Below are 27,168 nucleotides of genomic sequence, written 5' to 3' on the forward strand. Positions count from 1 at the left end.
TACATTCCTCATATTTTTTATTCATTTTATTCATCAACCATGTTGTTCAACTGACATTCACAATCATTCTTATCTATATCACAATATAATAATCAAACAAACTTCCTCTATTGTAATTGATATTTTGATTCAATTTGAACTACGGTACTTACATTCAGTGCAATATATTACCTAGATTAATAATACATTTTTACTTAAATTCTAATCATTATTATAATTATATTGATTTAATAATTTTATTTACAAGATATTGTACATATTTTACAAGGTAACCAAAATAATATACTTACAAGATTGAGTAATGATAATAATGCAATAATTTACTTGATTCAATCAACTTATATCATTACACACCTTAAATTATAATTGGAGGGAAATTTATGAGAAAATGTAGGACAGTAACAGTAACATATCTATTGAGAACCAAGTTTAATTCAGTGTTTTAGGTGGAAATCATCTCATATATTGATAATCCTCGACTACTGTGGATAATAACTATTCTTCCCTCAAGTCAACAGATATCAGCAAACAACAGTAATAGGATCTGTGATGAATCTGATAGAAATAAATTCACCCAATATTGAAAATTATCCTTCATAAATATACATTTTGGAAGTAGGTAGGTACTCAATTTTTTCCCATTAAACATCTGATGAAGAATGTTCACTCTGTTTTATAGGGAAAAGTTATGTAATCCGCTTTCATTTCAAAAAAATAATAATATAGGCTACTTCAGTTTAGTAGTAACAGTTGAGAATAAAAAAATAATCAAATTTCCACAGTATTTTTTATCAGATGGCTGACGATAATGATTTTATTCAGTCAAAACTAAACGATGGAGGGAGAGAAAATCAGTCGCATGGATAATAATCTTCAAAGAAAAGTATTTTTTAGGTGTATTTGAAAGTATAAAGGTGCGTACAGATTTACGCGCCGTGAACATGAGCAATTCACTTTTAATCAGCTGATGCCAAGCTTTTTATATCTGTATCTTACCGTTTCTGTAGAAATACAGATATAGTCAGCTGATTAAAAGTGAATTGCTCATGTTCGCGCGGTGTATATCTGTACGAACCTTTAGAGATCAGATAGCCTACTATTTTATTTCTCAAAAAACTACAACATAACCTACAGAATTCTATGAAAACAATCATTGAAAATTTATCCTGAATATAAATTCTTCTTACCCAAAGACTCCAAGAGACCCTATCACTTGTGTATTATAATAATAATGATCAATTAAACAAAATAATAGGTGAAAACAAGTACCTAACAAGTCCAGAAATAACCAAAAGTAATGAATAATAAAGAACGAATAATTTCGAACATGTTTATTACAAAAATGTTGGTATTATTCAGAGACGTGACCTTGGCCACTGCTGTTGGAGGCAGGTCGGTTGGGCGGTGGTGAGCTGCTGCCTCCGGGGGCGGCGGATGGGCTGGTGTGTGGCGGTGCGTGGGTGGGGGTGGCTGTCAGACTGGGCCACCACGGACAGAGGCTTGCTCCCAGACCCCCCCTGGCGGGGAGGACCGGGAGCGGTCTTCAAATAACGTGCTGGGAGTACCTGCAAAATTATAACTTGTTTATATTTATATTATGTGTGAATAACTGATTATTAAAATAACATGGACAGCATAGTTCATATATCAGTCTTTCCCAAATTTCAACGTCCATCACTGACAACCAGTCTTTTGTATCTGTGCTTCTATATAATGAGTTATTCAAAATACTACCCCTTTATTGTGGTACCTTTAGTCTAGGATTAAACCTGATGGTAAAATGTACCATTAGTTGACAAGTTACAATGTTGTCAAGATATTATATTATTCTAAGATTGCATTATTATAATTCTGAAGCTTCGAATTGATGCGATGAATGATATTTTTATTATAATCCTTCTGTGGTGGGATGGAAAATATTAATACACTGTTAAATGTATTGATTTTAATCCTTATTGTGTTGTCTTGAGTATTAGACTTCCATAAAATCGGATAGTGAAATGATACAAGAAATTTTCCTTAGATACTAAAACTATAGTACCTAGGCGAAAAAGCCCTTGATAACAAGGATATACTATTGAACAGTACCTACAATGTTTCTAGGATCTTATCTTGAGTATTTTTTATATTGAAGTAAGTTGGAAAATAGTTTTAAATTTAAATATTGAAAAGGAAATTTCAACATTTCTCCTTTCTTGGAAGGATTTTTTACATTAAGTTATTTAATCCCGTTAGTGAATGGTTTCCTCTGATGCATTATATGAGCTACAATAATCAAGTATCACACTACTCATCTTTTGGTTATAATATTGTTATTCGCTTTATCAATTTCCTGGATTGAAGAAACTTGAAATGTCAAAAAATCCACTTCATTTAAATAAAATTTATTATTTCACAGGAAAAATTTAATTCTTATTTTTCAAAGGAATGTCAAATTCAACATTTTAAGTATAGGGTGTAGTAGAAAAGTGATTGTTTACTACATGTGTATGAATTCGAATGGTGAATTTTTCTGATACAAACATCAATTAGGTAACATTGACAAAAAACAATACTAGTACTTTATGATTCAAATCTTCTATTAGGAATTGAATATTTTATCAAAGGTCTCAGTTTCTTCGAAGGGGAGGCATTGTTTTCATGGTCTTAGTGAACACCACTGATATTAAATGTCAGTCAATCGATGATTCGATCATTCGATGTCAGTTGACGATACCAATCCACCGATGAGATATCATCGATGTCTCATTGATCGTGCCTGTTACACATTCTGTTGAAGCTTGAAGAAATTACACACTTTATTTTAAATTCAAAACATACTTTTTACAAGTTTTGTTTCTGAACAGTTTTTATGGAGGATTGGATTTGATTATGTATGCAAATTTATACTTTCAAGTAAAAACACGTACATTCTAGTTTTGCTCTATATGATTATTTCCAAAGAGCCTTATTAAACAGAGCCGATTATTAAAAGACTGAATGCTTTCACGTATTACTCGAATGATTATCAATTTGTAGTGTGATGTTTCAAAATTGTGTTGACGATGATCTATTCTTTTCCAGAGAATAAATACAGTCTACAGATAGAAATGAATTAGAAATTGTATTTGTTAATTTTTTAGAGCATTTAATTAGGATTTTCATTGAATACAGTATTTGATACAGTATTATAGAGCGGAGCGTTAATATACAGATCCTTTTTATTAAACAAGTGTCACCTATTTAGCCTACATTACATTCTTTTATAGAGTTTAGTTTTAGTTTTAGTTTTATTCTAAGTGATTGACCAGCGCTGCTGGATAGACTGTGTCAGGGTTTATAAAACATGTCACAAAAAAAGTTTCAAAATGTCATCTCACTATCAAGAAATTCACTCAGGCTATAGAATGGTTGCTCCACCAAGAGTGATTTCGAAACTGCTCGGAACTGTCATCACTTCCACTATCCTTGACCCACTTTGGCAGCTTATTAAACATCTTGAAGGCAATGAAAGGATAACACCTCTGAGTCCTTGCCAAACGGCATGTTGGCATGTTGATGAGGTGAGTCTGACGGGTTCCATAGCCATTTATCTCACTACGAGTATCAGCACTCCTAGCTCTGTCTCTGATGCGAACCAGACATTCAAGAATGTACTGATTTACAACAGTAAGCATTTTTAGCCTCTATGAGTACCAATATGGTACCTATAAATAGGTATTTATTATAGAGCATTAATATACAGAACGTTCTTATTGAACAGAGCGAGCTATTTTCATCAGAGACGTATTTTATACATTTGGAGCAAATCTCACCTGTCTTCAGGTTTTACTCCGAGCAGATAGGTGACGGGCCGCTTGACGGGCTCGGGCGATGCAGCAGACGGGGGCGGGTGCGGAGGCGGCGGGTCGGGGGCACAGCTGCAAGGTAGCAGACTGGAGGCGGCTGGCCAGGAAGCGGCTGCAGCTGCAGCGGCTGCGTGTGCCGAATAGAGCGAGCTGCCGTAGATGGCCTGCAGCGCCAAGTCGGCCGCCATCTTGCCGTCGTCAGTCTGCAGCTTGTAGAGCGGGTAGGAGAAGGGGGAAGGCAGGAGGGCTCTCGAGAATTTGAGGTCACCGTCGTGGAGCAGCGGTGGAGGCGGTGGCAGGAGAGAGCGCGGGATTTGGGAGGGGTCCATTGAGAAGGCACCGAACTTGGGCTCTTTCCTCTGCACGAGTGTCTTCGGCTTTCGTCGTGGCCTGTACTTGTAGTCTGGGTGCTCTTTCATGTGAAGCGCCCTGAAAAAGTGAACAATAATCATTCCAGAGAACTTAGTAAAATTGGTTAAAAATACCTGCCTTAAACAATTTCGTGCCTTCTATATTTTAAAATTATATCAGTTATGAGCTTTAAACCGCTTTCCGGTGGTTCGAAGCCCACCTTGAGCTATAGGTCCACTCATCTCTCATCATCATCCGTCTAATTAACCACTCACCAGCCTAATTGCTCATGTCGGCTTCATCCTCAGGAAAGAAAAAAATCTGTGACCACTGGCAGTAAAAACCATGAGTAGGAAGTAATTGTTGTATCGAGGTATTCTTTACAACAGAGTCCAGGTTCACATTAAACATCAGTTCCATGTACTAGTGTACTGAAGTTGAACAAATCTATGTACTTTTTAAAATTCATGTATGAATTCAGGGCTACTTTCTTGTATTTATAAAATAAAACTCTAGTACCCTTTAAAATTAATAAAATAATAATTTAGTTACGTTACAATTTGTATTCTTGTTTTATTCTTTTATAAATTTTAAAGGGTACTATAGTTTTATTTTATAAAGTATCTATGTAATTCAAACTTAATTCTTCTGAACAAGGAATGCGTTTCGACGGGTTTTGTTATTTCGATACTCTATTGAAACAGTTTTAAATTGCAAGAAATACTTCCCATTCATTATTACAACCCGACGTGGACCAGGATTAGTCAACTAGACGACCAATAGCGTGGATAAGTCATTCGATACTCTTCGATAACTCTTCGACATAGCCGAGTGCTCTGAGGCATTGCGCTGCTTTCTCTGCACGTGGTAGTGGGTTCGAGTCCCACCAATTTGTATGGTTGTTTGATCATATCATTCACTTATTGAAACAGTTATGTTATTAAACAGTTATACATTGGAATAGTTATTTTCAATGAACGTGATTAACATTCTATATTTTTATTGATTTGCGATTCCAGATTCTTACTCGATAAGTGTTGAAAGAGAAAAGATTGTTATTTAAAAATAATAAGAATGAGAAGACAGCGTTTGTCGAATGATGAGTGAAGCAGAAAAGATTGATGGTCGGTGTCTGAGCTGAACACCAAAGTGGGTTGAGAGGTTTTTGGGGAGGGGGTGCTGGGAATCGAACAACGGCTCGCGGAACTGATTAGAGCACATTGTCGGCAGTGTTGATTGCATTATTGTCGGCGAGAGCAAGGAGTTGCGACGCTTTGCCGTCCAGCTCCGATTTTTGCTCTTGTCTCAGAGCGTTGGTCGCATTGTTTCAGACAAATGAAAAGAGATACACGAATGGTTCCAGATCCGATAAGGAAACAGAAACTCTTGTGCATTGACTGGCGAATTGGCACACAATGGCCGACGCCGACGCCATGAGAGAACGCTCACATGTCCGGCGAGGCACTAAGAGGATTGCGCCTCTGTCTAACCACCCTCCCCCCAGACATATCAGTCCATTCAACTTCAACAATTAAACCATTTTGCATATAAACAATTGGAATCCACGGACAAAGCCTGCTCGAAAGTTGATTCTCGTATGTTTTCTCTGTTGGAGTGATTGATGTTGGAATAAATCAATAATTCTAAACTACCACCCGACAGGAAAAAGAGATGATGGTAGACTTCGGCAAAGATGGCAATAGAATAATATAAAATATGTAGTAACTGTAAAAAAATCCCTATTAATTTCAGAAAATTAGTAATTTTTACTCTATAATGTAATATAATATATACTGTTTTGAGTCGAAGCAAGCAAGAGCCGAAACCTTGAATAAGAAAAAAAGAAGAAGATAAATCAATGATATTAACGTCGTCACGTGTGGTGGCTGTTACTTTGGCCTGGTTGCACAAAAGCTGCTTACATTTTAACCATGATTCATTTCATGAGAACCAATCAGAGAAGGCGTTATTGATAAGACGCCTTCTCTGATTGGTTCCTGTAGAATAGTTAATCACGGTTAAAATTCAACCGGCTTTTGTTCAACCGGCACTTTATATTATAAAACTTTTAGTTTGTTCCAGGAGCTGAATAGTTTGTCCTGGAATTGCAACTTCCAGAGGAGGAAGGCTTCCTCCCACTTGACGTGCGTACAAAGTATCAGGAGCTTTGTGGTAATTTGATGCTTCTAACGTATGGTAACCATGAACCTGTATTTTGATGCTTTAAGACCTGGTGTCACAAAAGCCGGTTAAATTTTAATCGTGATTAATTTCACGAGAACCAATCAAAGAAGACTTTTTTGAAAATAAGGCTTCTCTGATTGATTCTCGTGAAACCGGCTTTTGTGCAACCGGCATCAAGTGTCGTTTAATGAGGAACTGTTTTCAAGCAGCACCTTTGACTTATTTATTTATTGGCTCATACGATAAGTACATTATCAAAATGATAGGAAGAGAAAATATATAAGGTAACCTTGTGCTATTTCTCTCCCAAATTTAGATAAGGTTACACATAGTCCGAAATAGGTTAAGGTTAATTTCAATCCATTATTGATTCAATGTACTGATGAATGATCAAAATACAACAGAAGTAGAGTGATTTAGTTCCTTGATACGTTTTATCTGTACGGTAGCTACGTTTTCGTAGATCCTTACCCTCATTTAATACCCCTCATTTTTACCCTCAGCCTCATTTATTTTTACTTCTTGTAGTGATGTCATATATTCTTATTATACAGGGTGATTCATAATTATGGTAAAATAATTCAATACGTGATAGTAGTGGTAAAAATAAGAAAAAAAGTTCCTATAAACATATATCCATAAACGCTTCATTAGCGAGCTATTGAAAGATTTCGCCCGGAATTCAGTTCCTCTGGTGAAATACACCGATGCTGAATTGTTTGGGGACTAGTTTTTGAAAAACTTATGCTGGATTCATATGGAAAAATATCTGAAAAATTGAATAAAACTAGTCTGGAAGCTGTAGTGGGAATAGTTTTTGAGAAAAAAGTTGAAATATGCAAAAAATCTAAGTAGAAAAACACAGACTTCTACGTTTGATGCCCAATAACTTTCTTTAATGACCAGTAAACAAATAATTTTTTGCGATAAAAATTGTAGAGAATTCCATTCTGAAAAAATAATGTAAGCTGTTCAAACTAAATTTAAATAAAAGTTGGATAAAATGTATTCTTATGTAGTACATTACACCACAAAATTTGCTGTTTTATGAGGAGAGAACTAATAACTCATAAGTTGTAGCTGATTGCAAATAAAATATTCGGTTTTTTATGAAAAGTTTTTTTATATGAAAGTAGCATATCTAAATGACATTGAACTTATACCAAAAGACTAGTATATTATGCCATTAAGCCTGGGAGGAAGCTTGAACAGAAGTAGATGATCTCCTATGATTCCTGCCCAAATGTTTACTGAAAACTGATGTTGTGGAAGATTAGGATTGATGGCATGAGGATTCTCAGCTGCCCAAATATGTTAGTTGTGGACGTTAACGATAGCTGTTCTTGTAAAGTGTGCCTCGCCGGTAAATGAAACGGTTGTTAAAAAGTTTGGGTAAACAAGTTTTACTAAAAACCATCGGCAAATACCAGCACGGAGAATACAGTCTCGTGGCGATAGAGTATGAACTTTCTGGAGGTGGTATGGATGTAATTGTTGCTCTTTTAGTATCCTCCAAATAATAGATTGATTGACATTAAACTGCACTGACAATTCTCTCGTGTTCTTCTTGGGATGTTCATAAATTTCATTAAGAACTTGTTCTTCTAACTCAACAGTCTTAGTAGATCGGGGTCTGCCTGCATAAATGTGCTCTTTGGATATCAAAGAATCTGTTTCAGACAGACGTTGATGAATAGTGGCAAAAAAACCTTGAACTTGGACATACTCGATTAGGAAAGTTCTCTTGATACAAACGTCTTGCTTCAGTACTATTAAAGTAGTGTCCCATTCCATACATTAAATGCATGTCAGCTAATTCGGAGAATGAATAATGTCTAAAATTACCTGCCATTTTTTTAAAAAGTTAACACTCAAAACGAAAGCAAAGTGAAATGGTTACAAATAACTGGTTAATAGATTAAACAAAAAACACAGCACGGCTACAACAGTAGGCCTAACTTACAGTTTGTTTTTTGTTCAACAGTGAGCTTAAATATTTCTGAAAATAATTTTCAGCTGATAATTTCTTTTAAATATTTTTTTATTTAAAACAAAATAAATCAGCTGTTTTGGAACAGCTGTTCTTAAAATCAATGTTTTATTTGCAATCAGCTACAACCTATGAGTTATTAGTTCTCTCCTCATAAAACAGCAAATTTTGTGGAGTAATGTACTACATAAGAATACATTTTATCCAAATTTTATCTAAATTTAGTTTACACAGCTTACATCATTTTTTCCAGAATTGAATTCTCTACAATGTTATCGCAAAAAAATATTTGTTTACTGGTCATTAAAGAAAGTTATTGGGCATCAAACGTAGAAGTCTGTGTTTTTCTATTTAGATTTTTTGCATATTTCAACTTTTTTCTCAAAAACTACTCCCACTGCAGCTTCCAGACTAGTTTTATTCAATTTTTCAGATATTTTTCCATATGAATCCAGCATGAGTTTTTCAAAAACTAGTCCCCAAACAATTCAGCATCGTTGTATTTCACCAGAGAAACTGAATTCCGGGCGAAATCTTTCACTCTGTATAGCTTGCTAATGGAGCGTTTATGGATATATGTTTATAGGAACTTTTTTTCTTATTTTTACCTCTACTATCACGTATTGAATTATTTTACTATAATTATGAATCACCCTGTATAGGTGATAAGTAATCACTGGTAAAACACATTGAAATGCATAATCAATCAATAATTTGAGCCGATGCTCTTAATTTTTCTCAAAGTATTCGAAAAGCAAAACAATGAAAGCAGGATGTGGAGAAGGACCTGAGAGTGATGGAAGTCAAGGGCTGGTGGAGAAAGGTGAAAGATAGCGATAATTGGAGGATCATTGTGGAGGTGGCCAAAGCCACATCGGGCTGTAGCGCCTGGAAGTAAGTATTCAAAAAGCAACAAACAGCAACCAAGTTGTGTATTTGGCTTTGATATACTTTTTTACAAGATTGAAGATGTATAAAACATCGATTATTCGTGAAAAAACAGTAATTTAGAGATTAATTTTCCTCGTAATCACAATCATTCCGAACTCGGAGACACAGATCAATTCATTGCATCAAAAGAAGATTGCAGAGTACTTTCTCCCATTTTTCCATTCACATTTTGTCCATTTCATTTTCTTCTAGCGCTTGAATGACGTTATTTCATTCATTCTATTGTACTACTATTCACTTCGGGGACTTCTTTACTGGTTTGGTGTCTCCCTATCACCTTCTGAATATCTAGTGTATTTCAATAGAAGTGCGGTTGAATTTCCTGGAGGAAGGAAGAGGAAGTTACCTATAAACAACAAATGAAAGAAGCCGACGTACACAAAAGAGAGGAACGCGATAAGACGCTGGTCGATTCGGGAGAAGGCTATCTCCGGAGTGTTCATTTTTTAATTCTATCCTTTTCTTTCGTGCAGTTGTTGTGTGTTTCCTTCGCTGCACCTCCCCCCCCCACATGTGCGACCACAGGGGTCGGTTCGGTTATCACGGGGAGCCGAGCAGACGCATAGAGCACTCCCACTTCCGATGGAGAGACTCTTGCTCTCCTTATCTGAGGCGAGCTGTGTGCTGTAAATATTGAGGCCCGTATTATAAGTGTGAGCCTGTTGTGTTTGAATAGATAAATAGATTGTAGTGTGTTGTGTTGGAAGGGCGCTTCATGAATGGCTCTATTGATTGGGGGTCACAGCCTGCCTGATATCTGCTCTTTGTCAACTAAATGCTCGTCTCTTGTCAATGGATCGCTGTGTACTGTATATAGCCCAGCCACAGTTACAGCATACCTTTGCCTGCTAACCATTCCAAAGCCCACTAATCCAGACAATCATATCTCGGCCACCTGGCGGTACTCAAATAAACTGGCTTTTGTTCGTAGCATTCAAATCAGACAATATTCTCACAACTAGGAAAATTGGAACACAGAATTTATTCAGAATAGTTTACTATTAATCGAAGAGAGATGTAATAGAAACATTCAAGATACATTCATATTTTGATCAATTGAATTTTTAGAGGATAAGGTAATCGTGGAGAATGAATATAATATAGTACTCAAATAAACTGGCTTTTGTTCGTAGCATTCAAATCAGACAATATTCTCACAACTGGGGAAATTGGAACACAAAATTTATTCAGAATAGTTTACTATTATTCGAAGAGAGATATAATAGAAACATTCAGGTTACATGAATATTTTGATCAATAGAGGATTAGGTAATCTTGGAGTATGAAGATAAGTGGAAATGTTCGAAGAAGTTTGGAAATGAAATGGATAGTCAATTAAGATAGCTGCAATTCTTCATTTTCGATCCTTCAAATACATGTTTTCACAATTATACATTCCATGAGAATGTGCTCTATTATAATTATTATTTCCAATGACTAGGTATTAATGTGGATAGAGTGCTTGCGTAGCAGCCTCGAGATCCCGGGTTTAAACCCGCTTATGACCAAAACTTTTTGTCCAGGTCACTCCCGTGTTATCTGATGAGCTGTGTTAAACTGTCGGTCCTGGCTGAAGTTTGACAGTCTTAATGCCTATTGACGGTTTAAATGATATATACAGACGAGGTGAAACCTTCCCGCAAGGATCCCACCACCAACAAACGCCATACAAACTTACTTTTTACTGTTATTGTATTATTTAACTTTCTGTTTCAATTTCAATATCATTTAACAATATATTTTCTGGATGGAGATACAATGAACTCTTTCTATCAAAACATATTGTATACGTTTAGTTAATGTTTATTCTTTTGTATTAACATCGAATTACATGCCATTATATAACACTTGAAGTTGATTATCATGATGTCTCTTCTGAAGTTCAAAATTATAGTCTGATAGATTTGATTCAATTTTCTTACTATTTGCTCAAATATTCTTTATAAATCACAATTGAACAACGTTCATGATGAGGGGTTCACGGTCTGCCCCCTTGATAATTTTCTAGTTTTGGAATACTGTGTCTGATTGTTTAGAAACTGTCTTCTACTTTTTCAAGAGGAGTAGATTCATCATGGGATTGATTATCCGGAGGAAAATGATTATTCATGAAGGAATGACTTCTCTTGAAGATCGATACTATTCATGTTATTAATAAAAAAATATTGTTGAAAAAGCGGGAAGTCTTCACTGTAAATTGAATAAAATTGCAAACCAAGACAAAGTGAACACGTTATTTCAATCACACTAATTTCCTCTCAATTCGAGTCGACAAGCCATACATCCACCATTGACATTTTGGAAACATTTTGATTCGAGAGCCTTTTCCAAGTCCTAATGAAAATAATCGATATTATTGTGGAGCAAACGGCAGAAGAATAAAGGCAAATCCACACGAGCAATTTGATCGAACAATAGCCAGTTGTCAATCATACAGCTAACTGAACAATTGTATTGTGACATTACAATGGCTGTTTGACCTACTGTGTCTGATGGGAGGGTCATTTGCTTTCAGCACTGAAAATACGATTCATCGAGTGAATCGATCAGTTGAATGTGTAGAGTTGGTCGGGGTTAATTTAATTGCGTTGTTGTCAATCTGTTTGTGCAGTGTTGAATGGGACAACTTGACTGGCCCACTAAATCTTGTTATAATCGGATCTCTTCAGTGCTATAGTTCAACATGCAACACCCTCCTGTGCAAAAGTAATGAATACTTTTAACTTACTTATAACGTTAAAAAATCGGCGTTGTTTCAATATTAATTGATTTATTTTTGATCTGGCAGCAATCAATAAAACTCATAATGTTCCCTCTATATGTGAAGCTAATCTGTTGGTATTGAGTTTTGAGCATTTGATACGAATGTATGATAATATACCACATGTATAATATTATACCAAATGATATATGATATAATCAACGATTGGATGTTCCAATATAAATTAATTCACTCTTTGTACTGGGAGCAATAAATGAAATTCAGAATAGGCCAATTATCCTATACTATTAAACGAGCAATTTCTGTTCATATGTTTAGATGTTTATATGTTTGTATTTCACCGGATCTCGAAAACGGCTCTAACGATTCTCACGAAATTCAGAACATAGAAGGTTTATAATATAAAAATTCGATTGCACTAGGTCTCATCCCTGGGAAAACTCGCTGAAGGACATTAAAAGGATAATTATTATTCACCCTTGGAAAAACAGCTGATAATAATTATTTCGTCGTCTGTTGATGATGAAAGTGAGTGAGCGAGTTCATGTGTGTGGGACTGTGTCAAAATTATGACTCAGCTGTTTTAACTTTTGTAATCATTCAATCATGTACTTAGTGCCGGTTGCAAAAAAGCCGGGTTATTTTCAATCCTGATTAATTTCAGTAGATCCATCTTTTTGAAATGGTCTTCTCTGATTTCGTTCACGTGAGATTAATCAGGATTAAAATTTAACCGGCTTTTGTGCAACCGGGCCTTTGTGAGGGAAATTTTTTCATTCCTCTGGGAATTAATCTCAATTTACTGTGATTAGATAGAACATTTCTGTATGAACTATGAATGTTATTATAATTTTTCTTTAAATAGATTTTTCTCGTAATAATTTTTTTATGCTTATGTACTCCAGAGCGAATCTCGGTCCCTGATATTTTTGTTCTATGTGTGAAGCTCATATGTTGGTATTGAGTATTGAGCATTGAGCATTTGATGTATGCATTTCATGAATGTATGTATAATACCAAATGCATAATTATTATACCTTATCGTTTCCGCTAATCATCTGATGTACAAGTAGTATCTGAAGATGAAGGAATGATGGATAAGAAAAAAGGGTGGAGCTATTGGAATAAGTAATCAGAGTCTGATAATTTGTCAGAGTTGAGACTTTTCAAACAATATTTTTTATCGGAAAAATGAATAGCTTTTGAGAGGAAATCAGTTTTGACCCGTCTCTGAATAGAGGAGTTTTTTCTGTCTTCATATTTTTGATAAAGCGAAACGAATTTTGGTCTTATCAGGCGTTGTCAATTAAAACTTTAAGAAATCGTAAAATGTAGAGCAAGTTCTGTGAATGTAGTAATAACACAAAATAAATAGAGATCACTTTTGAATCAAAAACTATAATCTCAGAAACTCAGAGAGAGAGTTTCTCAAATGAGATATTTTAGACTTTCAGGTCACGTCAGTCAACATCAGTTCAATGCACGGTTGTATGGCACCGTTACATGATGAAAAATAAAAATAAAGAACATTAAATAAAATAAAATGAATGATACATTTATGGAGTGAAATTGATAATCATGAATTGTTTTCCAAATTGCAATTATATTATTTAGTCAATTAAAATGTTGTTCGTATGTTAAATTCAAATAAACCAAATATTTTATTAACAAAGTAAAAAATGGAAAACGCTGGGTCGCGTATATGATCATTCAACAAAACTAATTTTACAATGAAATTTTATTAGAAGAAATACTTATAGATATTCATAGATTTTTTAGAACACTGCAAATTAGTCTATGCTTTCCTAATTCATCTTCTACTGGAAACTGTTAGTAGTTTCATGATAAATCTAGTAATTTTATGATAATTGGGAAGTATTTGATTTTCTTGGACATAGCAATCCAATTTTCTTGATTTTTCTCAGTTTCAAGAATTATTGATTGACAGTTATGATAATTTTTATTGTATTAGTTGAATGGAGGGTAAAGGAAATTCTTTATGGAAAAATAATAATATTATTGGAGACGAAATTATCCAATATCAGTGTTACTTAATTGAATTACCTAAACATAGCTAATGATTGTTCAGAAACACCTTCATATTATAACATACATTCTTATATTTAAACGTCCCATCCATACATTATTTTATAGAAATTGAACATTCCAACTCTACTATAGTCTCTCCATTGAGAACAAGATATCTTTGTTGGGAAGCAAACGGAAAATTCTTTTGTGAATGAGCTCGGAAAAGCGAACACGTTATCGATGGTAGGCTGTGTGCTCATTGACTGTGTTACAAATAGCGTTGGCAATTTCCGGACGTATCTCATCTATGCACGCTCTTATCGATACACAAGTTATGCAGCAATATTCTTTGTTACACTTTTCATGCAGCCATATTTCTATTTTCTCCATAACGATAAAGACTGGAATGAATGTTGATATCAGGCATCAAACTCCTGATGTTTCCTCATGTAGAGATAAAAGTGTGTCTGTCCTTTGTACCTTGTTCCTTCGGAGGAATGCTTTATAAAATTTCTCCAAAGTGATAAGTGCTTCAGAGCTGAATGACGTTTTATTTATCTTTTCCCGATGCTCGTGATGAGTCTTAAGATTGATATAAGGTTGAATTATTGTCCGTGCATTCATTATCCAAACTTGATAATTTTCTTTGAACTAATTAAGACATTTAAAGAATTGATTACTACTCCTTGGCGCTACAACTCATTCAGAGACTTGACCTCCTTCAAAAAGCCTCTCCATTCCTCTCTATCGGCAGTCTTACGTCTCCATCCCCTGACACTCAGCTTCCTAATGTCGTCCTCCACATCCTCCAGCCAACGCTTTCTCGGACGCCCTCTCAGCCATCTCCCTCCTGGGTTGTTTCTGAAGACCTTTTTTACAACTCTTGAGTCACACATCCTCTCAACGTGGCCCAGCGAACTCAAACGCCTCAGTTTTATTTCGTCAACAATTTGACATTATTCTAGTACAGCTTGATTCTTAACGCAGCTGAGCTTGATTCGATCGTATTCACCATTAACATAATATACAGTACCAAATATCTTTCTCAGAACCTTTCGCTTCCAAATATTTATTAGATCTTCATCCTTCTTTGTCAAAAACCCATGTCTCTGCTCCATACAACACGATTGGCTTTATGACTGTTAATATATTTGTATTTTTACTTTCCTGGACAGGGTTTTGGATCTCAAATATTGTGTCAGAGCATAATAGCATCTATTTGCGGCAGCTAGTTTTGCTTTTATGCCATTCTCAACATTATTGTCGTCTGTTATGACAGAACCAAGATATTTGAAATTGCTCAATTTTTCAAAAAGGAAATTGTCAACTTCAAATAATCTTTCACCAGTGTGCTGAACCCTGCTGCTTTTCAAACGGAAAGATGAACAACCCCAAAAAAAGACAGAGATTTCTTGCCACCTGGAATGTGAGAAGTTTATATAGGGCATGGAATACAGCTGTGCTGGGGAGACTGGAAGGTCGTGGACAGACTGGAAGCGCTGACTGGAGGATGTGGAAGATGATCTTTGGAGAATAGGTGTTGGGGGATGGAGTCGTGAGGCTGCCGACAGAGAGGAGTGTGGAGAGGTATTCTAGAGAGGGCCAAGGCCCTGAATGGGCTGTAGCACCAGGGAGTAAGTAAGTAAGTAATTAAGAAAGTAAGTAAAGAACTGATTAGCACATAACTCTCTATCAATTATTATCCACACGCTATCAAATCACTATATAATTTCATTTGATGTACGGAATATCATTCAAGAAACTCACCAGTTATGAAGGCAATCCAACAGTCACAGCATCTTATTTAGCAACCGGATTATAACGTTTTTTTATAATTATATGAATATTATTAATGGAATGAGTTGTTTAAAATACTTGTAGGCTATGTGAAACGTATTGGTATTTTAATTGACCGAACGTAGTGAGGTCTATGTTTCAACTCGGATTTTCTTTCGTTTGTATATAAATGTATGTAACGCATTTACGGGCAAACGCCTTGATAGAATTCTATGAGATTTGGCAGGAATATTCCTTTTTTAACTGCGCGTCGATGAATACACAAGGTTTTTTTGGAAATTTCGCAAATTTCAAGGGTGATATGAAAGGAAAAGGAATTTCCACCATACTCCGATATCACTATATATATCATCTACTTTGAAGATGGGTTTAATCATCTAGTAGTTCTGTGAACAGTAGACCTCGCGCAGTTATAAACCACAACCTCGTCTTATTCTGTCCATCAGAGTAAATCCTGTCTGTATGTCGAGTCGGCAAAATGTCGGTATGAAAATGGCTAATGGCTGTTGTGGTTGGTGTATCAAAAATGCTAACATCAAAAGCTAATCTCTTTCAAGACATACTGGAAATAGGTCAGCCCGACTTGAAAGCAGAGAAAGGTCGAGAGAAAATACTATCTAGTTATTAATTGCATGCGTCATTGCAATTAAGATAATAGTATTTGGCAATGACGCATGCAATTAATAACTAGTATTTTCTCTCGACCTTTCTCTGCTTTCAAGTCGGGCTGACCTGTTGTATGTCTTGAAAGAGATTAGCTTTTGATGTTAGCATTTTTGATACACCAACCCCAACAGCCATTAGCCATTGCAATGACGCATGCAATTAATATTCCACACGACAGCTTATTTTATAGCAAATTGCATTGATATATTAATTGCATGCGTCCAAGACGCAATTAATCCACTCGACAGCAAATTTATAATGAATAATTATATAGTCTGATTTTTACGGTCATATTGGCATTCGAAGGAGACTCCTCCTTTTGTATTATCTTTGGAATGCAAAATTTCAAAAAAATTCTTATATATACGTCGACGCGAAATTCAAAAAGGAGCATACCTGTCAAATTTCATGAAAATCTATCATAAAACAGCGTTTCGCTGTAAATGCGAAAAATATGAACATAAATATAAACATAAAAAAATGAACATAAAGAGAAATGCAAAACCGTCGACTTGAATCTTGGACCTAACTTTGATCGTTCAACTATACAAAAATTCATAATCAATTGGCTTACAAGTGGATTATACATTGCATACATTACACAGATGTCTGGAGAAGCCGTGTATGAGATACTGTAGATATTGATACTCATTACTCCTACAAATTGATTGATAATTCTACAGTTACTTGTAGATGAGAAAACTGCGTGAGGTCTACTGTTCATATATGTGACAATACTAGCAGTATGTGATTGGAGGGATCAATTCTAGGTGAAAAATACGGTTCGCTCCAATCGGAATCCATATTGTCGATGGAGAACGATTAGAGCATTAGAGAATTGGTATTTGGCGGATTGAAGGGATTCTGATAACTTGCGATTACCTGGGAGTGCAAATAACCAAAGAGGTTAGAATTTAGGAGTTTGCTAGCAGTTGGTGGATGAAAGACACTTACTTTGTGCAGGTGCCGGGATTAGATGTCTAGTCCAGTGTGAGAGTCGATAATTTTTGGCTAAAGAGAAGTTGGGCAGAGGAGAGTGAGGGAGTGAGAGGCAAGAAGCAAGGAGCCTGTTGCAAATCACAGCCTAATTCGGGAGCCGTGGCCCGCAGATAACAAAGCTGCGAGAATTATTGCGATGCTGGAAGAGGATTAGTCGCAGCGGCGCAGGTTTTAAACGCTGAATGGTAATTGAATGTACGGAGGTTGTGTGCAATCAGACCCTATTTTCTTTTCAACAAGGGACAGCCGTGGAGGGGTTAGAAGTGGTTATTCAGGATTAAATGAAGATATTATGGACTATAAACGTGGCTTGTACACACAATGTGCGCACCCCTCGCATTACGTTTAATCAGAATTGATTTTTTTGTTTATCGCGCAGAGGGTGGGATTTGTTGGATGGTGGGAGGGTGGCAACGGCAAATTGCATCCCTTCAAATAGTAACTTTACGATTCTCTTGTTCCAATCTTCGTTTTCTCTCCAACCCACCAATAGTCGGTCTCTTCTTCTGCCATCCCTTTCTTTCAGCGCAAACCTTCAATATATTCTTTACGATCCCCCATTCTCTTCCAGCATTCACTGTTATCCCTCTTCTCACATCAGCAGAAACACTTTCAATAAAAATATCAATAGCGCAAGTAGGGAATCTCGAGTGTTGAATAATAAAACGAAGGCACTCGATCTCGCATCAAAGGAAATTGACTTTGCTCAATACAGCTTGCTGGAATGAATTCCATTTATCAAATGCCCGAATTTATTCCGTGAAAAGCACGTCTACATTGTACTCTTCTCATGGTATATCAAATCTATCGGTTTCCATGAGAGAATCATTTCAATGAAAAAGTAGATACTGAATATCTTCCAGAGAACTAGTCACAGCATTGATTTTGGAGGAGGTGAAAACTGTCTGGTAATGAATTTTCAAGCTCTGAAACTACTCAATTCCTCTCCTTTCCTAATAATAAATTATTTCTGTAAAATATTATGACAACCTTTTCTCGGATTAAATTTTTTTGGTAGAGGGTGATGCACACATGAGCTGTAGACGTCTGCGTGAGCTTGGGTGAAGATACGGATGATGAAAGATGAGTGGACCTACAGCTTTAGGGGAGTCCCGAACCACCCTCATTCTCAATAACCAAACATTCTCATAACTTGTGGAGAAATCATAGCCCATTTCAAAAATTCTTCAATCAATCTTGCTTATTGAAAAAATACTCCATGTAGATGAATGTTATGATGTTGTATTGATGTTTTGCTGAATAAGTTGTATGATGTATTTAAGAAACTTTGAGATTTCTATGAGGTTTCATATTCTCATGATCTCTATAACCAATTAGTTGTCAACTGCTCAAGTAGAACTAAGAACACTTTAGGATTTTTGAATCATAAATAATATCGGGGCACCGAGCTTCGCTCGTTATTTTTATCTATTGATAAACAGAACACAATTCTCTAAAATGATCGTGCTTATATTTCACAGCTGGCTATACGTCATCTTATGAATTTCGGGGATGCGATGTTTTGATTTTTCACATACTCACTTTTTACTATCGACAGCTGTTTCAGCCAAGGATGAATTATCCTTTTAATGTCGTTCAGCGAGTTTTCCCAAGGATGAGACCTAGAGCAATCGAATCTTTATATCATAAACCTACGATGTTCCAAATTTTGTGAAAATCGTTAGAGCCGTTTTCGAGATCCGTTGAGCATAAATAACCAGATATAAAATATAAATGACCACATATAACAATACAGTAATTGCTCACTTAATATAATAGGATTATCAATCGAAATTCTGTTAAGACTTCAAAAGAAGCAGGTCCCTTTTTGACATGAATTACTATGAATGGAAATTGCTGAGATATTGCATTTATTCATATATTATTAATTAATATGAACGTTTTTTGGGTGCAAATTTCAAACAGAAATTATACTATACAGTAGTGAACTATTATTATTAACATAAATAACCAGATATGAAAATAGCCAGATATAAAAATAACCAGATATAAAAATAGCCAGATATAAAAATAACCAGATATATTAATACAGAAATTGCTCGCTTAATATAATAGTATTTGCGTCATTGGATGAATATTAGAAGAAATGAGATCCCTTGTTCAAAAATGATTACTTTCAACATAGGAAAACATCACGTGAAGAACATTATTCTAGAAAATGTGACTCCATTTATGCAAGGTAACTGGAATATATTTAAATATAACAAGCCTTGAAATCAACATCCTCTCAAGTACATGGGATAATACAAATAGAGTCGAATAGGTCAGCAATTGCCATCTACTTTTCACTCTTGGAGTTATCAGTTATTGTTCATAGTTTTCTTAGTTTTGTAGTTGATATTTTATAAATTATGTTAGCTACTTCAGATGTTTTTTTCAAGGAAATTGATTCATTCTATTATATTGAGAAGGGATGAGAATTTTCGAAGAATATCACATTGATCGCAGAGTGTAATAAAAATGATAAGGGAAAAATGAAGGCTGATATTGTATAAAATAGCGTGCACAAGAGAGTTAAAGTTATTCTGTGGCTCTGCAGCTACAGTTTTTTATCAAGCACATCCAGCCAGCCTGACAGTCGGACACAGTTCTGTCAATATTCGAAGAAGTCGTTCACACAATTCCATATTCTACTCTGAATATCACGCAGATTTCCCCAGAGAGGCAGCTGCTTGCCAAACATCACCCCACCTATGTCTTGTACATGGAATCAGACTTCGCATTTTCATGCGAGCATCAAATAATGTCACTTGCCAAGAAGCGACTCGCTATCTATGAGATGCGTGTATACATCAGTTGTATGATGACAGAGGAAATCAGGGAAAAATTGGGATGAATTGTTGACTCGTGTGAAAACAAAAAAGGCAAAGAAGGTATGGGAATTCAGTGATAGCAAGTACATCATTTTTCAGCATATGACGAAAGTCAAAATCAGTATTATTTGAGCAAAGCAGTTTCTCTATCTTTTCCTATTCCTAGTCCTTATCCTTTGAGTTCGCCGCTCCAATCAGTATCAGCAGGTAATGTGGTGGAGCATTCTTCAACAATTGAATAGACTTAAAAAGTTGTCAAAAATCCATTTTAATTAAATAAAAATTGAAAATTAATATTTTACAGGAGCATGCTTTCGTGTGTGCTCACACATCAGAGAGGAAGTAGAAAGATTCCAACTTAACAAATACAAAAGCAAGAACTACTTGATCATTCTGAGTAATTATCATTTCTATTTTCAATTTATGATTTTAATTCTGATTCTAATTTATATATTCTTAATTCTAACAAAATTATTAGAAATTATATGAATTCGGCCTACTTTTTATGAAAAATACCTAAAACTAACAAAAAGAAAAGCAAGAGCCACTTAATCATTGTAATTAATTATTAATTCTAATTTTCTTAATTTCAACAAATTATTCGAAATTACATGAATATTTCATATGAAAAAAAATAAATAGGTGTAAGGCAGTAAAATAGGTTATCTAAGTTAAAAAGATTTCAGAGTGGAAATCCTTCAACATGTGAATGTGTCAGATATTCACTGAAGAAATGTGATAATCAGTATTCCTTCGTTATGGGTATTATTGAGGTGACGCTCCCAGGAAGCTCTTGATTCTCTTTCTAACCACGACCAATAAATAAATCACCAAATGATACAGATTTAATTTTCTAATCGAGTCCACATTCTTGTATAAACGACTTGGAAAAAACTATGTTTTCAACGTTAGCAAAATATCTAGTTGAATCTTAGTTGCTAGGGAACTCAAGCTGGTAGGAAATTTGAGAAAAATATAATATAGAGATAACATTTTTGTTGAATAAAAAGCTTAAAAATGCCTTCTTAGTGGTTGGAGCCCCTAATAAGCTTTAGACATCTCTGTTTATCATTACCATGTTACCCATTACTCATGCACAAGTCTAGGGTACTCGTAAGAGTCTCCTCTCTTAGCAGTAAATAATTCCTTGAATTCTCATATTCTAGAAAGCGCAAGGGTTTTCCCCAAAACATTATGCTTCGTATTTGTGTCTTGAATTCTATTTCCATGTGGGCTATTGATTTGCAGAGAAAATTTCTCATGTAGGCTATTTGGACGGTGTCAAGATATTCAACAAATCTGAATCTAATAATATTTTGAGTATCTTCAGGAGGATGAAGCTGAATCCATCCTTTACTCTGACATCGATCAACCAAACAGAAAAAAGTAATATAAATACACAGCAATGAAGTCTGTTAGAAATGTATAGTGGTTCCATAATTTGTTGACAATTCATCGATTATTGTAAAAATATCAGATAGCAGACCTCAACCACATTTAAGATGTTTATCATGTTTATCTCAAAATCCATGTTTATCTCAAAAAGAGAAATAATAAAGTGATAGTCAGTGGTTGCTCTTGCAGTAAATTCGGTATTTGCTCAGGATTTGAGATAAGTGCCGTGATATCAGATCTGCCGATGGAATGGTGTCTCCTTGAGACCAATTTTTCCAAAAGAATCTCAGACAGTTGTGAGCAGAAAATCTTTTTCCAATGGCTCAGAACCCGTCTAAAACCGTCATTCCACTAATCTCTTACCATCGACCTATCTATCATCTGTGCACAAGCACAGGAATCATCACTCAAGTGAGTAGGACTCTCAGCAAAACAAACAATTATTATCAACGATTAATATCAAGGGAAAATCCTAATTATTATCAAGCCGTAACATGAAATATTCTTTCTTTTTTTTATTTTTTTTATTCTCGAGTGAGTAGGACCATAGATGAAGGATAAGTAAGGATAAGTAGTATAACTATATTATTCTTGTCTCTGGTAGGACTCTCAGCAAAACAAACAATTATTATCAATAATTAATATCAAGGGAAAATCCTAATTATTATCAAGCCGTAACATGAAATATTCTTTCTTTTTTTTTCTTTTTTTTATTAAAAAAAAAAAATTAAACAATCAAATGCATTCCAAAAAGCAAATACAATATTGTTTCCTAATTTATAATATGTGTTCCCTATAGGCTACCCTGTGTGGGGACACTTGAATATATTTAATAAAATATTTATATACAAATTTAAATATTATATCATGAAGAACATAATAACTGAATAATATTATTCATATTGTGCGAGTTATAAACGAGTAGTTACTCAGCTCATAATTCGCTCACTTGTATGTGAGTCATCTTTGAAGGCACTCGAAAAGTTATGATGGGAAAATAGAAGGGATTGGGTTCACTTATCGTTGTTCCCCTCTCGTCGAGATGTGATGAGTGGTGTTAACATCGGAGATGATGCGAAGCCGATAAATATGGGTGGGAGGAAGGAAGGGTTCAAGCAGAGGGGAGTGAGTAGTGTAACGAAAGGGCTCTGCAAGACTGAAGAAAATAAGGGAGAATTGCCTACCATTGAGCCGTGAATACTAACATGGAGCAATCAATGTTGACTTTGACAATAGCCGTGACAAAAGGTCATTTAATAATATTGTGAAAGGCTGGCCCACATGCACCGAAAGAATTCATTGTGCCTCCATTGTGAGGCGTTAAACACAGCGCGACCCGGCAGCAAAAATCGCTATCAATCAGCGCGCATTGTGTCTCCTTCGTAGACCTGATTACCTGCCCAATGGAGAGCATTAACATCCGTTTAACTTTCAATTCGACTCTTTGCATCAGCTGAAGCTCTTTGTCGCTTCACTGAGCCTCAGCCAGAAATCTCCACACTGAGTGGGTCTCTCTGTTGAATCACATAGACTAGTTAGAAAATTGATGAGAAGAAATTATATCAGGTACTTTTCTCACATGAATACATATTATGATATTTGAAAAGAATTCAATCCATCATCATACATTTAGATATTGGAGCATTTAAGGAATGTGATGTTTCAAAAATGTATAAAAGTCTATCAATTAGAGTAGTGACAAGTGTGAATAATTCAAACAATAGGTACTCTTTCACATCATGAATTTAGCCATCAAGTGGCTAAATTGCATGAATAGAAATTGCATGAATACACTATTCATCATCTCACTAATAACATGCATAAACAATCATGGTATTGGTACATGCTTGATGACCTCATCAAATGCCTTGTCACGATATCAAGCTCTTTCAGATCACAAGTAAACAAGAATTGAATAATACAATATCACGTTTGAATTCACAGCTCATACAAGAATTTTCAATAGAAATGGTGTTATTTCTTTTGTAATAATCTACTTTCAATCATCCAAAGAGTTTTGGTGCTGGAAATAACGTAGATTGTTTCGAGAGGGATATGATAAATCAAGAGATATGAATTAATCACACTTTCTATGTGTGTTCCAAAACATCAGGAAGAAGTTTTAAAGCTTATAACTATAAAGATCACAAGGTTTATAAATAGATATCTACCTTGAATTTGGGTAGCCTAAAGCAGTAATCCTTCCAACCAATGTAGCCTATCTTATCTAAACGGTATGATTGGAGACGGTTCTGAATACTGGGAGCAACTCATCAAATAATTTAATATAATTATTAATGCTTACAAGATAATATTATGAAACCTATTCATAAGCTTGAAAAACGATGCTCGATCAATCGATGATCGACTAGATGATCAAACCTTTTTTGAGAAGCCTGATTCTCCAACCTGAAATGTAGCTTTGGAGAAAAACACGTTCACTATATGTTGGAGTTTCATATCACAAGTCACAACACTCCCTTATTAGAATACATGATGAAGGACCTCATCAAAAATGCCATGATGCTCCTCCAGATAGATCATGTGAGAGTTCACAAAATAGCATATAAAGGTATATGGTATATCATAACATATTCCTTGGTATGAGACTCATGACCATTGAGATTTTGGAATTAATTTTTGAACCATGGAAAAAGTACTAAACTTATCAATACAAGTAGGGCCGTCAAGTATATGAAATAATATACTTTTGAGAAAGTTTTGGCAACTTTCTATAATAATTACAATTTATACAGTTTAAAGTGTTCAATTGATTCATGTTGTGAATAAATTCATGAGATTTTCTTTGTATTTCTACACTAGGATCAATCAGTTGTATTGCTTTTGAACGATATTGTTGAGTAATTCTATCAGATTAAACAGAACTTGACAAACATGATCTGTTTAAAATTATCTGTTTATCTGATAGAATTGAAAAGGACGGAAAAATACAGTACGAACAAAAATCGATGTGTGTGTAGCTAGCCAAAAGCCCCACACACACAAATCGATTTTTGTTCGTACGGTATTTTTCCGTCCTTATAAATTCTATTAGATTAAACAGAGTATTTCAAACAGATGATGTTTGTCAAGTTCCGTTTAATCTGATAAAATTCATAAGGACGGCAAAATACCGTACGAACAAAAATCAATGTTTGTGTGCGGGGCTAAGTGTATGGTTTACAATAAAGCAAAAATTGTCTTCTTTATTCTAGGCAAGTAAATGTGAGAACAAATAAATCGGTGATCAGAGTTTAATGTAGTCGATTATTTGACATGAATTTTCATAATCCGAGAGCATCCATTGTTTAAAAATTAAAAGTGTCGACCACGGTGAAAATTCATGACAAGTAAAATTGAACTGAAAAATTTATGCCTCTTGGCAGTCGGTTACGAGGACGGGACCTGGAACTATCTACAGTAGATAATCGGGCCCGGCTCTACCCCTCTGTTCCGAGACACCATTTTCCTGGTTCAGTAAGTTACTTATATTATCAATTTTTTGATATATATTATACATAGATTTTTTTATTGAAGGCAAATCCTGTAATTATTATTCTATTGTTTATTCAAGAGGTTTTCTCAATATTTTATTTTAGTTTCCACTTTAACTTTGACTTCTCAATTAAATTAAATCGATTATTCGTTCGATTAGTTCTCCAATATATTATCTGTTTTGTTTATTCTTTTAAATTATAGTTCCTTCACTCATGAGTTATAGAGTTAGATCAATTTTAACCTCTCGCAAGCCAAGCGATTTTTTATTTATTTTTATTTACAATGCAAATGAGACTTATGTAGTAACGATATAGTATAGATTCCCTCATTATAAATTGTTACTATAATACCAGCTCATTACCATAATGTCTAGCTAATTTTATTAAGTCAACAAAGAATCAGTGGATCATTCCTACAACCCTAAATTACCAGCTCAATACCATACCTAATATAACCCCAATCACCAATAATAATTACCCCATTACAAGAGTCATGCAAATAAGGTCAAAGCTAGAAAACTTTGGTTGGAAACAAATAGAATGGAGTCGTGTTCATGGAATATTATTATCTGATAATAAGTGATTTATTAAGTGATCTGATTCCAGTAATATACTGGTTACCTATGTGATAACAAATCTCCTGGTCTTCACATTCATTTGTCATTCTCATGACAAATTTTCTAAAATTACATAGAAAAATTAGCTGGTCTTATCAGGTAATCCTTCATGCAGCTCGTTTTCCTACTACTAATATTCAGTTACACTAATGAGAAAATTGATTTAAAGTTCATAAAAGCATTTCATTCCTCAAGGACATGCTAGAACAAGAGAGCCAATCAAGATTGCATACTCATGTATGATGTGATCGAACATTACTGAAGCTCAAGATTGGTAGTAAGAAAAGGAGCTGCAAAATAGAATTGAATATTCTTTTCTGTGGTAGAACAATATGGATTATTATTTTACCAGGCCCTTGATCTGGCACAAAGAAACTGGAGAATGGTTCAACGGAAACTCTTCATCAGTTTGAGAAACTTATAGTTATCGACCTCTACTAAGGATATTGCAACCGACGCGATTTCTGTCCTCAGTTAATTTATTAGTTTCAGATTTTAAATGTTGGAGTAGAAAATTTATCATGATATCAGATATATCTTAAAAACAGTTTATTATGTAGCAGATCATAGCTAGTTCGTGATAACGTAAAGTAAGAGGGATTTTATATTCAGTTGCGTATCTCTAGCCAATACCTTTTCTTGTTTAAGTTTTTTCAATATTTTAGTCGATAATTAATTATTTTGTTAGAACTGTATTTATTCTTATGAAAATCGAAATTATTTTTTTGAGTTTAAAATGGAGAAAAATCTAATTTTATGTATGCACAAACATAAATGCCCGTACCTCAGTCGCTTGGCTTCGTCGATGAAAGGCCTCTTCTCCATTTCGGTGAGCAGCTTCCACTCGGCACCCAGTCGCTTCGAAATTTCCGAGTTGTGCATTTTGGGATTCTCCTGAGCCATCTTGCGGCGCTGGCCGCGCGACCACACCATGAACGCGTTCATCGGCCGCTTGATGTGCGCGTCCTGGTGGTGCATGAGCGTCGCGGCGGCCGCAGTCGCCTTGCCGCCAACGTTCATAGTCGCGCCTCGAATGAGCACTGAAGATCGCAGGACTGATGATCGTCGCCGCTTGATGATCGCTGGTGACTGATGCAACTGTCGTCCTAGCACGTGCTCTGCTGCCTCCGCCGCCCCCGCCCCCGGCCATAGCACTCGCCCCGCCCCCTGCGATGCGCAATATGGCGCGCGCAACAAGTGTGGCCTCCCTGCTCTGCTCTTTGCGCCTCTTCATGTGCTGGCTCATTGGCTACTTCGGATTCCACCACCAATCATGCATCGCTCTGCATTGTACGCTGACAAATGTTTCA

General features: G+C 35.3%; 1 protein-coding gene across 1 annotated transcript; it reads right to left on the minus strand.

Moving 5' to 3' along the window:
• LOC111050124 (transcription factor SOX-21-like) lies at positions 1-26,935 on the minus strand. Its single transcript, XM_039425447.1, has 3 exons — positions 26,643-26,935; positions 3,795-4,256; positions 1-1,565 (listed from the first exon to the last, which is right to left on the minus strand). Exons 1-3 carry the CDS (start codon positions 26,876-26,878, stop codon positions 1,544-1,546), a joined length of 720 nt encoding a protein of 239 aa, XP_039281381.1. The 5' UTR covers positions 26,879-26,935; the 3' UTR covers positions 1-1,543.
• Positions 26,936-27,168: the final 233 nt, after the last annotated feature.

This window comes from Nilaparvata lugens, chromosome 3 (genome assembly GCF_014356525.2).
Source record: "Nilaparvata lugens isolate BPH chromosome 3, ASM1435652v1, whole genome shotgun sequence".
In the NCBI taxonomy this organism is placed as follows: Eukaryota; Metazoa; Arthropoda; class Insecta; order Hemiptera; family Delphacidae; genus Nilaparvata; species Nilaparvata lugens.